Source organism: Dendrobium catenatum, unplaced genomic scaffold (assembly GCF_001605985.2).
Source record: "Dendrobium catenatum unplaced genomic scaffold, ASM160598v2 fragScaff_scaffold_862, whole genome shotgun sequence".
Classification (NCBI taxonomy): Eukaryota; Viridiplantae; Streptophyta; class Magnoliopsida; order Asparagales; family Orchidaceae; genus Dendrobium; species Dendrobium catenatum.
In genome coordinates, this window is record NW_021319324.1 from 402,165 (window position 1) to 419,019 (window position 16,855).

Genomic DNA, 16,855 nt, shown 5'->3' on the forward strand with positions numbered 1-16,855 from the left:
AGTGTAAAGTAAATGCAATGTAAAATAAATGTAGTGCATTCTGAATGCTTTGAGTCTGTTTGGTTGTCTACAAATAAACGCAGGAGAATTGTTTCCCTGTTTGGTTAGGTAGATCCAGAGTAAAGTAAAAACAATTTTTTTAAATAATTTATTTTGATATTAAAACTAGTGCATTTATAAAAACAGTATATTTATAATAATTAGTATTATTGGTGTTATAAAAAAAATCAATGTATTAATTTATTGCACGATCTTATTATAAATTTTTTTTATTAGTATAAGATATAAAAAATTGGACAAGATTTCATAGAAGATTAAACAAATGTATAAATGTATTGCACCAAGTTATGTATCCCTTGGCTATGTATACTATTGATAAGGCTCCAAAATACCATAATGGGTGCCAAGCATGGGACATCAGTTCTTTTTCTCTAATTATCTCCAAAAGACATCAAGTTTATGTAAATGTTAAATAGAATGGGGAAATCAACGGAAAATATGCAGCAATTCTATCCATAGAACTTCAACTTTATGTTGATGTACCCATAACAAAGATTGTAAAAAGCAACAGAACATCTAAAACTAAAAGTGTTGTACATCTCAAACTTATAAGAAATTTACCGACAAAACAAAAGTTTGAGGTCATCAAATCTAAAAAGAGATCATTTTTTGGGATAAAATTATTCCAGGTAAAATAAAGGGAAGAATCATTAAAAAAATTATATTTTCCATTGTGTCCAAGCAATTTTTAAACAAAAGTTTCAATACTGAAAATAAAACCCAAATGAATAATTAAAATAAAAATGAATCATAAAAGGAAAGATATTACACTTTTTTCAAGAGCAAGCTCCTTGAAAACACAAAAGCTAGAAGCCCTTTCCAAAGAAAGGTATATGAATAGTTGATTGCTACCTTTAACCCCAATGTTAAGATTGACGATCTAGTATTTACAGAAAATGGACCTGTAAACTAGAGGAGTCGGAATAGTAGTCCCGTGTCTGCGCTGAGCAGCCAGGCGTCTTTATATCTTCTTCCATAGGGATGAGGCCGTCGGTACGCTAGACGGAGTCTTCAACCACGGAGAGCTTCGCTGGAAGCCTAGAAGGCAAGGATTGATCATTGTTAACGTGACAACCATCCCAAGACTTGGGTCTGTCCACCGAGCATCTCTAGTCGTCGATGGAGATGCGACCAGCGTCAAGAGGGAACCTGGAGCGATATCGCAAGAGCGGCGACCAAAAGCATCGACGGCGATCTCCGACTGGGTGTCTCTGAACCGGCAGGAAGATATGCGAATTTTCTAGCCCTCCGTTTGTAAAATCGAGGGCTCGCTTATGCCATTTTCGCCGGCGGCGCTTTTGTTCGGCTTATGCTTCCTTCGCCATTTATGGAGCTTTTTACCAAATCTAGTAGTTCGGGGGATTGACGGGATCTGCTTGAAGAACGCGTGAAAGGTAGAAAGTTACCTTCACAGCTAGCGAGCTCCTGTCCTTACTTCCGATCAAAATGTCGCAACTTCCGATCCTACAGGAAAAGGGAACGCGTCGAATAAGCCGAAGGAGCGAAGTCGAACAAGAACGAAGGAGCCGAAGAAGCCACTCGTGAAATCTTACACCTCCTGCGAAGCAATGAAGCCGAACAGCAAGATGATGCGAAGGATTTCATCCAGCGATTTTATAACCCGCTCAATATCAGCGGGTTTCTATTTTGCAAGAAACATGCTCCGTAATACACGCCTAATACTTCAAAGGATTTTCTTTTGCTCCACTCAAAATTAACCAAACAACCAAATTTAATAAATACATGTAATTATTTTACTTTACCCTCCTAATTCAGGCAACCAAACAGCCCCTTAGTGTGTGCCATGACTTTGTATTTTATCTTAGTGCTTGATATGACTACCATTGGTTGTTTTTTACTTTCCCTATGACTAGGTTACTTTCATTCAATATGTAGTACTTAGATGTGGATTTTCTATTATCAAATGATCTAATATGGCCAATATAAGAAAAAAACTTCTACGTTAAGATGTCCTTGTTTAGCATATAATTTTCGTTTACATGGCGACTTCTTAATATATATGAGGATGAGCAAATTCACAATATATTTATTTGGGAGTTTGTATATGTTGACTCATAACCCCTACAACAAGGGAGATATATGGTGTGAACCCTTAATATTGAGATGTGTTTTGACAATTTTTTTTACTGTCTATATTTTTTGTTACGACCCGACTCAGAGACTCGAATTAACGAGGCGTGAACAGACGGTCGGACAATTGATTAAAATTTTCAATTACTAATTAACACTTACAAAGCAAAAAGAGTCACTAAAACCTTAAAAAATATATAAATACCTTTCTTTTAAAGTGTAGCGCCTATGATACTTATTTTCTTCTCTTATGCTCATTTTAGCAAATTGAATTATATCTGAAAATATTTTTCAATAAGAAGAGTGAGTCATAACATAACTTAGCGAGTAATTCATACTTCTAAATTATAGTAACCCAATGTATTAGGAATAATATGCATGATTAATTTAAAACATAAAATAATTTCATTTAAATTCGTTTCGAACATGACCATCAATGTTATACATGTTACATATTTATCTATATATTTATTCTTTTTCGTAATAATACAATTGTCATAGGAGCCACTGTCTAAAATATTATCAATGAAGATATTCATTTTTCTTTTCCATAATATTTTTCATTTATGTGCATGGCTATGATGCACCGACACGGCACTTAGAGAGGGTATGCAGTGTCGGACACGTGTCGGACACCTCATGGACACGTGTCCGACACGGCATTAGAGTGTCGCAATTAAAAAAAATTAAAATTAAAATCGGACACGCGTGTCCGGTTATTAAATGAGGTATCTCTAGGTACATGCTCGGTATTGCTCAGTACATGCTCGGTATTGCTCAGTACATGCTCGGTACCGCTCAGTACTTGCTCGGTATTGCTCAGTACATACTCGGTATTGCTCAGTACATGCTCGGTACCGCTCAATACATGCTCGGTACCGCTAGGTACATGCTCGGTATTGCTACGTATATGTTCGGTACTACTAGATACATGCTCGTACCACTCGTATCTTCCCATACAAACAACTTACGAACTTAAAAACAAGCAGAACTTCAAAAATTACTCTTACAATAAAATTTGTTCCGGGGGCGCTGCCCTGGAAACCCCGCAGGTCGAACCCTGCCAGGGGGCAGCACCCCCTTGGACCCCCGGCAGACTGGTATATTGTTGTATTCATGTTGTCTTATTATTGGGATATTTTGATTTCACTTCATATCAATTTAATTTGGTGTTACTCATTGTATGATTGATTTGTTAACAAATGAGCTATGCTACTGCGGGGGGTGGATTAGGTGAAGGTTCAAAAGAGAATCTGTCCACGCGTGTCGTGTCACTATTTTTAAAAATTATTATATATTATATTAAAAAAATATATTATGTCGTGTCCATGCCGTACCCGTGTCCTAAATATTTTTAAAATTTGCCGTGTCCCGTGTCCGTGTCGTGTCGTGTCTGTGTCGCATTGTCCGTGTCGATGCATCATAGGTGCATGGGTACATTGCATCTCCAGTCAGTACCATAAGGGGGTGTGCTCATGCACATGCAAGCATAGATCATATCATCTACATTTCATATAATTTCATATTAACATATATAAAGCATCATGATATTGGATGAGTGACCTCTTCATAATATAAAAATTCAAGGCTTTTAGTTTAACATAATCAATTGTCTTTAACAAAAAAAAAAACATTAACATTAAAAAAATTAAATAATAACAATATTTGATGAAACATGTGTAGGAGAAGTAAATATAATTATTGTAAATTAGAACATGAATACTCACCTTAGGTATCTTGTTTCTTCACTCTTACTCTTTGCTTCGAGGTCAATAATTATCAAATATATAAAAATATTTTTTTTATTAAAAATCTAACTTATATTTTAAAATTTTATTTTAAATTTCTTCTCTTTTTAAATGTTCTTTAATTCTTAAAATAAGTATAGAGTATTTCACTTATAAAATTTTTGTTTATTATTAAAATTAAAAATACGTGTTGTGCTCTCTCTCTTACTCTCCAATTAGTTATTTAAAGCATCTAGTTGATCAATTTCTAAAAGTGCTTATTTTATCATTAAATTTTAAATTACTGATAAAATTTACTCTCCTCTTTCTAGATAAAAATTATTATTTAATTATTACTATTTTCTAAATTAAATTTCTATATTAGTTTTATTTTATCATATATCTCTTAACTTAATATTCTCATTTATTTCTATTTTAATTTATAAAATCTTGTATGAATTTATATAATTTACTCTTTCTTTAATATATATATGTATATATAATTTTATCATTGATCATTTTAATGAAAAATTATAATCTAATTATTACCATTATCTAACTGATATTTAAAATTTCTAAAATAAATAATAAATATTTTAATATAAAAGTTTACTTTAATATTTCTTAAAATTTTCTTATAATATTTTTATAAAATTCTAATTAATATATATATATATATTATATATATATATATATAATTATATATATATATATAATATATATATATATAATTTCTATTTAAAATATTAATTTTCTTAATAATATTAAAAATAAATCTTTTCTCTTGCTTGATCTCTTCTGCTTGCCTTGCTCGCTCGACCTCCCCAACTTCTCTCTCAATCGTTTGCCCGTTTGCCGCTCAAGCTCTCTCGATCTCACCACCTCTCTTGTCTTATTTATTGAGGCGAAGCCAATAATGGTATGACCCTAACCCTTCGACTTCCACTACACCAAAAGACGAGAATGAGCTTTTTGTCTTTATGCAATTTGGATCATTCAACTTCCGCGACCCTGAACATCTTCTTCATTTTCCTCAATTTCTTGAACTCCATCGGCTTCTAGGTGACGCGAAGTCACACACGGATGATTCCTTTAAATCCTTCACATTCTTCGTATTCCTGCGGCTTTAAGCAACATAATGGTCTCTTCCGCCTCCTTTGACTTACTAGTCTTCCTCGCCTTCTTTGAATTCTTCAAGATGAAACCCCGAGTACGAAATATTACATTGAGTGTTTATGGGAGTATTAGTAAGTTTTGTTACCTAAAAGATCATTTTTTATCAAAAAGGTTCATGGCATTTTTGTTCTGAAACAAGGAAGCTCCTTTGCTATAGGCAAATGCTATTCTTTAAAAATATTGAGGGGAATCAACATCTTGGATTAGAAAACATTTTGGTAGATAGCATTTGATTGTATAAGCCCATTTTTTGTTTACTTTATGCAAGTATAATGTTATTGATGCAGTCGAAGATTATCATTTTATATTTTGTATTATATATATGTTTTAGATTTCATGTAATTTTTTATGTAATATTTTGTCTATGTTTTTTATGTGCCCTGTGATGGAAAACAACTCGTGATCATGCTTGGTTTTGATGCTCTTTGGTAATTTTTCTCATTTGTTTTCCATTCTTGATCTTGTTCTTTTTTTTCTTTATTGGCTTAGTGGAAATTTATTTTGGGCTGAAATTTCCTAATGGGCTTGGCCCATTTCATTCCCTTCCTTTTGGTTGCTTGGTGTTCCATGCTTATTACGGTTTGTCTTTTGCTTGTGTCATGTTATTTCCCATGCAGCTGGTGTTTTACTTTTGCTATTTTGGAATTCCTGCAACCGCTCATTCCCCTTCCTTTGTGCTGTTTCCAAGTTTTGTGTTGACTCCTATTGGCTATTTGGGGTGGCTCATTTAATGAACTGGGTCGTCGTGTTTGAAACATCAAAATTGCTAAAGGAAAACCTCTTGCAATCAAATCGAATGAAGAGAGTAAAAACGATAATCTATGAACACAACCTTGTGCGAAATTGCTTGAATGTTGTCCGTTGTGAAACGGACTGTTCCTGTGTCCAAAACATTCATATTACCTAGAAAGGACATCCATATTGTATGAGTTGTCGCACGGGCAAAATCTGTTTGCGTTTAAGAGGCGTCTAAACACACAAATTGAGATGCACAACTAACGAGAAATTGTACTAGGAATCTGTTCACATTTCCTTAAACATTTTATACAATTTTAATTAATTTATAATAAAAAATAAAAATATATAAATATATAATTTTTAAAAAATAAAAATATGTATATACCTTATCCCATTCCCTTATGCTCAAATGCTGCTCCACGCCTCATCTCGTTCCATGTGTCTTAAAATAATAAAGTTTAACTAAAATTTAAAGCCTAAACTAAACCCCCTTCTCTATCTCACGTACCCCAGTCTAAAATGTTGCTTTCCCCTCACGCGACTGTCACACACATACCCCTTGTTCGCATTCCTCATCAAACCACCTGCTCAGCCCTTCTCCAACTCCTCTTCACTCATCCCTACATGTAAGATCACTCAAATGACCTTCTATCGCCTGTTTGTTGACGAACCAACCACCAACTACTTGATGCAACCACACACAACTCGCAACCCCTCTTCCTCTCTCTCACACACAGCTCGTCGTTCGGCCTCTGGTATACAAGAAACTCATCTCCACTTAGCCTCACCTAGCATTAGCCTGCAAACCACCCTCTTCTCAATATCCATCTACAAAATAACAAGCCGCTGTCAGCCACCCTATCTCTTGTAGCTCCCTATTCAAATTTCAATAGTGACCACTCGATCTCTCAGACTGGCACTTGCCAGCCAACCTTTCAAACCCATACATCACACCCTATCCAATCGTTATTCTGCTTCCAGCTACCGTTGTCTAACCCACCTACCCTATCTATCCTTTACCTTCTCCAAGCCACCTAACCCTAGCAGCTTACTTTTTCTTCACTTGCTGCTAGCCACCAACCCTCTTGCAACTCCTAATCTCTCTCCATACATAGCCACTTGTTTCCCACCTCTCATCACACACTGACCCAACCGACCTACACCAGCATTCCCCATGTCACATTCACTCACTCTCACCCTCTCGTTATTTTCTCTCTAAACATTGAGAGATTTTCTCTCTTCAATCCATCTCTCTAATTGTCTCACTGTATCAAAATGGAGGGAGAAAGTCCTCTCTTTAGTCTGTCTGCCTCTCTCTCTCTCTCTATATGTGTGTGTATATATATATATATATATATATATAACGAAAAAGAAAAAAAAATGAAAAATAATTAAAAAAGAAAAATATAAAAAAGAGGCGTTCTCACCCTCATTGACTCTTCATCATGTCTGTCACTTAACATGCTAAGGTATAAACTTTTAAACTAGTATAAACTCGAAAATCCTGTTGGCGACATGCTCAACATGACAAGAGAACCCAATATACTTTTTATAGCGCGGAAGGGAAAACTCGTACGCGATGTTTGTGATGCTAAGGATAAGCCTTGTATGTAGTGTTTTTTAAATTGGACCAGACTGGCCGATTCGTCCGGTTCAGTTGTTAGTTTGGTCAAGTTGGTAAATCAGATTTGCATAGAACCGGTGCAAACCTGTTTGAATTGTCGGTTTCAATTGGTAAATTGTCAAACTGGTTCAGGTTTGGTTGATCTGGTTAGTTTAATAAATATTTTTTTTATTTAAATAAAATTTTTAAAATTTAAATATATATTTAAAGGCATATACTTATGCAAATAAATTTAACGAAAATATAAAGCTGCTAGCTTGCCACATCATGCAACTTTATTTATTGTTTATGGTTTATGCTATATACTCTATATAAAGAGAACTACTAGTAATTCTCATGTGATGTGAGACTAAAAACCTGTGAGAATTCTGCAGGAGTTAAACTATCTAATTCCTTGGAATGTAAATTTGGGTTGAGAATACGTATAATTTATTAAAGTTAGGAACATAAGTTTTTTATATTATAATAAATATTATATTATTATTCTTATAAAAAATTATATTTATATTATTGAACTTTTTTTAATTTTAAGATCTATTTATCATGCATATAATTATATTTGTAATATACATATTCACATTAATGATCAACCGAGCTTTTAATAAGCTTTATTTTAAACCTTAATTGAGCTTGCTCATGAGCTTTAATCAAAGTAGTTGTGTATTTTTGGTTAAAATTTTAATTATTACATTTTTAATATTATATTTGAATAATTTTAGTATTTTTTAAATTATCCGGTTCAAGCTCGGTTGAACCATTGAACCGTGAACCTCTTTTTTCTTTTGGTTTGGTGTCCGATTCGGTTTTTGCAACCTTTCTTGTATGCATTTTTCTTAATGCGTGGATAAATTTTAAGTACCTGTATGTGTCTTTGTTAACACAGTGATGAAAAATTGCAAGTCTTTAAATAGGTACCCGAAGACCCTTACATTCATTAATTGGCTCGTTGGGATAGAAGATTTTGACCAACCATACATATTTTTCTTACCATGATGGATAGTTCTAGCATTCCTCGATGATGCTCTACTACGCGGGGGAGATGTTGGGAGGCTGCAAAAATTCAGACTGTACGGATGCTCGGAGAATCATACTTAAAATAACGGATTAAAATAAAAAAAAACTATTAAGAAAAATTTGCAAAAAATGAAAACAAAAGCATTGACTGAAAATGAACTTATTGGGATCTTGGAACAAACTCTCAAATGTCCGCTTGCAAGCACATTATCTCCCTACAACCCTAAGACCCTCAAGGACTCGCTCTGCATTGCAATGAATTGAAAATGAACTGAATACCCTATCAATTTATAGAAATGAAAAGATGTTGTGTGGGTCCCGCCTGTCTTAAAATTAACTCATGTATACAATTCTATTTTATGTTAAAGCTGAATGAATATAAAAACAAAATCTAACTCGCCTTCAACACCACTAAATGCACAACACATACATAAGCAAACAAAATCTAACTCGCCTTCAACACCACTAAATGCACAACACATACATAAGCAAACAAAAAATGTACTTTTAACTTTAAAATGAAATACTGCAATGACAAACACATGCAAATAATCAAATTTGAGCATTTTAAAATCTCGTATGCATACAAGTATAAATTTAAAATTCAAATGCGTCATCCCACGAAAGCACACAATAGTTTCGAGAAGCATGCAACAACATTGAGAAGCGTGTAACAACCTTGTAGCACAGCTATATCCTCAAGTAATGTGTAACAGGCTCGCTAAGCATATTATTGCCTCAAGTGCATACTATCGCCTCTAGGAGCGCTCCACAACCTCGAAAACCACACAATTGCACTAAAAACATACTATTTAAATAAGAAATTTTAATTATATTTAAAAGCATGCACGTATGCTTTGCAATTGCACCGAAAGATATACAAGGGCCTCGTGTGAGCGTAATGAAAAACGTTCAAGCAAATTGCAAGTGTGGGCAATGCTTCTGACTATTGTCTTAAACAATAAATTGGAGCGATCATACCTAACCCTATATATATATATATATATATATATATAATTAGCATGATCAAACCTAACTCAATCACAAGGCCTATCAGTTTGGGTGTTAGAGGATTTTCTAACCAAGGTTTGATGGAGTTTAAATAGTTACTATGTATGGTAATTGGCCAAGCTGTTTTCTCGGTTAATTGTTGATAGTTTAACTTAAAATTTTTAGTTCATCTTAGCTGAATGTTAATTCAAAAATTTTTAATCCAGCCTTGATTTTTTGATAAAGGCTTTAATGTTTTTGATGATGACATTGACTAAAACTATTTATACCGTTTATTATCAGGTATTCTCCAGAACAGTAATCTGTCGGGATTTGGATGTTGCCACAAATGTCGCTCGAGCTAATGGACTTGACTGTATTACATTGGAAGGTGCATAGCCAAAAAACTTGTAATGCTACAGAATGGAATAAAGCTTTCTTTCTTCTTGTTGAATACTTGACTTCTAAACATATGATAGGAGACCAAGTTAGCAAGAAAGGTGGTATGACAGGAGGATTTTATGATTCTAGACGGTCAAAGCTGAAGTTCATGAATATTATAAAGCAAAGCAAAAGCTCCATTCTCAAGAAAACTGATGAGCAAGATAAGATTTCCAGGCAGCTTCAGGATATCCTAAGAGGGTTTTTTTTCTACATTTTTTTTAAAATTTTACATAAATACGTTTTTATTCATCAATTTGCAGATTCATTTAGGCTTTGTTTAGACAACATCTTCTATGTGCTCCATATTCATGCTATTTTGGTTTATTTACATTGACAAAATGAATTGCATTAAGGATGAAAATAAAAAAACACTTTTATTCGAAGAGGATATTCAACAAAGGTGGATGAGATATTTTGATAAGCTTTTCAATGAAGATTGTGAGAATACGATTGATTTTAGTGACCTTATCATCCTAAATAAAAATAGTGATTTTTATTTTTATCAATGTATTATTAAAAGTTAGAGAAGCTTTAATGAAAATAAAGTGTTTAAATGCTATTGGATCTGATTATATTCCAATAGAAGTGTGAAAATGCTTAGGACATGAAGAAATTTCTTGGCTTACAAAAATTTTCATTATTATTTTAAAGACTAAAAAGATGCTAGATGAGTGGAGGAGTGTGTTAATTCATATTTTTAAGAATAAATGTGATGCACAAGAGTATAAATTATAGAGAAATTAAGTTAATATGTCATACTTCAAAACTATGAGAGAAAGTTATTGAACATAGATTACGGTGTGATACTAATGTTGCTCAAACTCTTTGGATTCATGCCGAATTGGTCTATTATGGAAGCTATACATTTATTAAGAGGTTTGATGGATAAGTATAGAGAGAATACAAAGGATTCAAATGTGATGTTTATTGATTTAAAGAAAGCATATGATAAGATTCCAATAGAAGTGCTCTGGTGAGTTCTAGAAAAGAAATGAATTAATAATATTTATATTTAAGTCATTAAGGATATATATGTAAAAGTTATTACTTGTGTTCAAACTCAAGGTGGTTTGACCAAGTATTTTCCTATTTTAGTTGGATTATATCAAAGATTAGCTTTAAGCCCATATCTTTTTCTTTTAGTTATAGATGTTCTTACTAGGCATTTACAAGAGGATGTACCCTGATGTATACTTTTTGCTAATGATATTTTTCTTGTTGATAAGACTAGAGAGTGAGTTAAAGGTAAACTTTACTATGGAGGTCAACCTTAGAGTCTAAAAGTTTTCATTTGAGTAGATCTAAAATCGAATATTTATAGTGTAATTTTAGTAGTAATAGATTTAGTGGATTGATTGTGACTTTGGGTGATCAAGTCATTGATAAGAGTACATGTTTTAGATATCTCAGGTCTATTGTTCAAATTGACGTTGAAATAGATGAGGATATTATTAGTAGAATTCAAATTGGATGGTTGAAGTGAAGGAATGCTTCGGGTTTGCTGTGTGATAGAAAAGTATTACTCAAACTTAAGGGAAATTTCTATAAGCTGGTGGTGAGACCTACAATACTTTGTGGTACATAATATTGGCCATTAAAAGAGAAGCATAAGATATATGTATACGCTAGTCAAACAAATAGATAGGAGTAGTAAGGATTTAGTTCAAGTGAAGTGCATTAAGGATAAATATCAAAAAGTAAATTTTTTAGAAGAGGATATTCAACAAAGGTGGATGAGATACTTTGCTAAACTTTTCATTGAAGATTGTGAGAATGCGATTGACTTTAGTGACCTTAGCACCCTAAATGAAAATATATATTTTTATTTTTATCGGCGTATTAGTAAAACTTAAGTTAAAGAGGCTTTAAAGAAAATGAAGTGTGTAAAAACTATTGGACCTGATGATATTCCAATAGAGGTGTTGAAATGCTTAGGAGATGAGAGGAATTTCTTGGCTTATTAAATTTTTTAATATTATTTTGAAAACTAAAGATGCTAGATGAGTGGAGAAAGAGTGTGTTGATTCCTATTTTTAAGAGTAAAGGTGATGCATAATATTGTGCGAATTATAGAGGACTTATATTGATGTGTCATAACATAAAACTTTGGGAGAGAGTTATGGAGCATAGGTTATGATGGGATGCTAATGTTTTTCAAAATCAATTTGGATTCATGCCGGGTAGGTCTATTATGGAAACTATTCATTTATTGAGAGTGTTGATGGAGAAGCTTAGAGAGAATAACGAGGATCTACGTATGATATTTATTGATTTAGAGAAATCATATGATAAAATTTCAAGATAAGTGCTATGGAGAGTTCTAGAAAAGAAAAGGGTTAATAATGCTTATATTCAAGTCATTAGGAATATGTATGCAGGAGCTATTTCTTGTGTTCAAACACAAGGAGGTTTGACCAAGTATTTTCCTATTTCAGTTGGATTACATCAAGGATCAACCTTAAGCTCTTATCTATTTTCTTTATCATGAATGTTTTTACTAGACATTTGCAAGAGGATGTACCCTTGTGTATGCTTTTTGCTGGTAATATTCTTCTTGTCGATAAGACTAGAGAGAGAATCGAAGGTAAACTCAAATTATGGACGTCAATCTTAGAATCTAAAGGTTTTCCTTTGAGTATATCTAAAATCGAATACATGGAATATAATTTTAGTAGTAATAGATCTAGTGGGGGTTTATGACTTTGAGCGATCAAATCATTAATAAGTGTATTCATTTTAGATATATTGTGTCTATTGTTCAGAGTGATGGTGAAATAGATGGGATAAAGACTTGATGTTGTTGTTGTTGTTATTCTTACATTGATACAATTTTTTGCTTTGGTTGAATTTCATCAATTTCTTATACAGGAGTGGCCTATTTCCTATGAATGCCTATCAGTTTACACTTTCAGCTATGCGCAAGCTTTAGGATTTTGCTTGATGGTTGAACTTATAGTTTGGAAGAACCTTATATTGATTCATCTATTGGACCACTTTGTGTTTACTTAATGCATCCATCTTGATAATGTTGATGAGTTTGATTTTTGATTTTAAGCAACTTAGAGCATAAGTTCTTGAATAAGTTCATATTTATTCATATAGCGCAACAAGATGATTTTGCTTGATTCATACAACTTAAACCTTGCTCATGATTTTGATTTATGATTTTAAACCGACGCCCGGGTGCAGTGTCAAATATGCAATGGGAAAAAAAGCTAGTACATGAAATTAAAATTAGGACAGGAACTTGAAATATAAGTACCCTTACAGAAAAATTAATGAAATTAATAGATATTATATTCAGAAGAAAATAAATATTCTATGCATTCAGAAAACCAAATGGGTTGGAGAGAAGGCTAAGGAGATTGATAGTTTATGATTTAAACTATAGTATTCTGGTAAGAGTCATACTAGAAATGTTGTAGGTGTGATTATAGATAAGAGTTTAGATGATGATGTTGTAAAAATTAATAGAATTGTAGATAAAATTATAGCTTTAAAGATTATTGTTGATGGTATGATTATTAATATTATAAGTAGTATGGTCCTCAAGTGGGTTTAGATATGAGTTTAAATTAAAATTTTGTAATGACTTAGAAGAATTAATATAAAAGATATCTGTTGAAAAAAAAATTATTAGAGGAGATTTAAATGGACATGCTAGTAATGAGTTATATGATTTTAAAAGCATTCATGGTGTCTATGAGTTCGGAATGATCTTATGATTTTGTAATTGTTAATATTTTATTAAAAGAAAAAGATATGATCATTTCATCACTTATAAGAATGGATATAATAAGACTTAGATTGATTATTTTCTTATAAGAAAAATAGATCGTTTAGATTACAAAGATTGTAAAATTATTTCAAGTAAAAGTTTATGTATCCAACATCGCTTATTAGTTTTAAACTTTAAGATGAAGGCTAGAAAATAAGAAATAAAGTAGAACATTATTCTAGGATTAGATGGGGGCATTTACAAAACATTAAAAAAATATTTTTGATAGTAAGATATTAGATCTTAAGATTTTGTATTGTGCATGTGGAAGCTAATGTTATATGGGAAAAATAGCTAGCGATATTAAAAATGTTACAAAAGATATGCTTGGAGTATCAAAGGAAAAATCTCCTAATAGTAAAAATTGTTGGTGGTGGAATCAAAATGTGCAAGAAAAGATAAAAATAAGAAGATTTGTTATAAAAATTGGTTTAAATGTAAAAATTCTGATAATTGAGAAAGATATAAAGAGACCCCTAAGGAATCTAAGAAGCTACATGCGATGCAAAGTTTTTTTCATATAATGATTTATATAATAGATTAGATGTAAAGGAGGGAGAAAGATATATGTATAAGTTAGCCATACAGAGAAAAGAGTAGTAAGGATTTAGTTGATGTGAAGTGTATTAAGGATGAAGATCAAAAAGTGCTTTTATTAGAAGAGGATAATCAACAAAAGTGGATGAGATATTTTTATAAACTCTTCATGAAGATTATGAGAATGTGATTGATATTATCGACCTTAGCGCCTTAGATGAAAATAAAGATTTTTATTTTTATCGACGTATTAGTAAAATCGAAGTTAGGGAGGCTTTAAAGAAAATGAAGTGTGGAAAAGCAGTTCGACCTGATAATATTCCAGTAGAGGTGTGAAATGCTTAGGAGATGAATGAATTTCTTGGCTTATTAAACTTTTTAATATTATTTTGAAGACTAAAAAGATGCCAAATGAGTGAGGAATGAGTGTGTTGATTCTTATTTTTAAGAATAAAGGTGATGCACAAGATTGTGTGAATTATGGAGGAATTAAGTTAATGTGTCATACTTTAAAACTATGGGAGAGTTATGGAGCATAGGTTGTGGCATGATACTAACGTTTCTCAAAATCAATTTGGATTCTTGCCAGGTAGGTCTACTATGGAAGCTATGCATTTATTGAGAGGTTTGATGGAGAAGTGTAGAGAGAATAAGGAGGATCTACATATGATATTTATTGATTTAGAGAAAGCATATTTGATAAAGTTCCAAGAGAAGTGCTATATAAAGATCTAGAAAAGAAAGGGGTTAATAATGCTTATATTCAAGTCATTAAAGATATGTATGCATAAGCTATTACTTGTGTTTAGACACAAGATGGTTTGACCAATTTTTTTCCTATTTCAGTTTGATGCAAGCAAAAATTTGGGAAAAACCCCAAATTTTTGCGAGCAATTGCAACTCTTCCTAGGAACTAGAAAATACACCAAATACTCAAAAAATATTTTTTATAATAAAAAGGACGCTTACAAGCTTAAAATAAAAGAAAAGACACCTTACAACTCTTATGACAAACATAAAACCTAAAACTGCTTTTTTATTCGTCAAGAAAAAGGATACAAGTGGCACCAAACTTGCGGATAGAATAAAGAGATTAGAAACGGAGATGAAGAAGAGAGGAGAAGCTCGCAAGCTTTCCTAGAGCAGAAGAGAAGCATGGAACAAGCTCGCAAGTTTTTCCAAAGAAAGCAGAAAAAACCCTCAGGTTTTTGACTCCAAAAATCTCATCATAAGCTCATTTTTTATGCTTCAAAACATCTCTAATATACAGGCACAAAAGGGGAACTAAACAGCCACCTAAAACTTTATTTAAAACCAATCAACCAAGGGGAAGTGGAAAGGCCAAAGGACACCCCAAACAGCCCCCAAAATTTAGACAGAAAACAGGAAGGAAAACCACGAGAAACACAACCAGGGAGCCACGGGAAAGCAGCCAGGGAGGGACCCGAGGAGCCAAGCCAAGAAACGAGACATAGGAAGACACGAGAAAAGCAGGCAGGGAGAAAACCGAAAAGGCAACCAGCCCACAGCTTTTATTCACAAGGAAGAAACCAAGGGGACACAATAATGGGAAGAAATGGCCAAGGGGGAAGAACCAAATTCACTCCAATTAATGAGGTATCATTAGATCAAGCATTAATGAGCTAAAAACTCAGTAGTTCCCAAAAATTCAGCCATAAATCAAAGCAGCCAAGGTCCATTCCGAGAACAACAAGCAGCCCAAAGACTTAAGATGTTAAGACCCCTCCTTTGCCTACATCAATTCTCCTCCGGTTGAAAATGCTCATCTCCCGATGGGTTGTCTTTAAAATTTTGGAGATCCGGCATTTCAGATTTCTGAATCAAAATGTCATACCTTCGTTTGATGATTTCCTTTTCTCGTTCAAATTCTGACAGGAGTTGAAGTTTCTTCGCTTCAAATCTTTTGGCACTTGAGTGTAGCTGCTCTTGAATCTTGATAAGCTCGATCTGTATCGGGTCTGAAGAATTTTCTTGTAGCGAGATCCATTGGCTTTTAGGAATAGATTCTTCAAAATCTTTTGGCTTACTTTCTTGCTTGATTTCCACTTGATGTTTATCCATATCGACTTAAAATAAAGGAAGACCCAATAAAAACTTAGATTCACTTGACACAACAGACTCACATGACACACACGACAATTGGTATGACTCACCAAGACTCACTCGACAAGCTGGGATTTGCTAACCAGCTCTGATACCAAATTGATGCAAACAAAAATTTGGGAAAAGCTTCAAATTTTTGCGAGCAAATGCAACTCTTCTTCGGAACTAGAAAAAGACACCAAATACTCAAAAAGACACTTTTTATAATAAAAAAGACGCTTACAAGCTTAAAATAAAAGAAAAGACACCTTACAATTCTTATGACAAACATAAAACCTAAAACTGCATTTTTATCTGTCGAGAAGAAAGATACAAGTGGCGTCGAATTTGCGGATAGAAGAAAGAGATTAGAAGCCGAGACGAAAAATATATGAGAAGCTCGCAAGCTTTCCTAGAGGAGAAGAGAAGTATGAAACAAGCTCGCAAGCTTTTCCAAAGAAAGAAGAAAAAACCCTTAGGTTTTTTACTCCAAAAATCTCATCATAAGCTCCATTTTTATGCTTCAAAACATCTCTAATATATAGGCATAAAAGGGGAATCAAACAGCCACCT

The 16,855-nt window shown here is 33.0% G+C and overlaps 1 protein-coding gene across 2 annotated transcripts in view; it reads left to right on the forward strand.

The window, feature by feature from the left end:
• Positions 1-16,855, forward strand: part of LOC110105903 (structural maintenance of chromosomes protein 3) — a 92,628-nt gene that overhangs the window by 29,948 nt on the left and 45,825 nt on the right. For both annotated transcript variants that reach the window (XM_020835587.2, XM_028697070.1), the window contains exons 18-19: positions 9,724-9,811; positions 9,900-10,049. In XM_020835587.2, the coding sequence (XP_020691246.1) occupies positions 9,724-9,811; positions 9,900-10,049 (238 nt within the window). The remainder of the gene's footprint in view (positions 1-9,723; positions 9,812-9,899; positions 10,050-16,855) is intronic.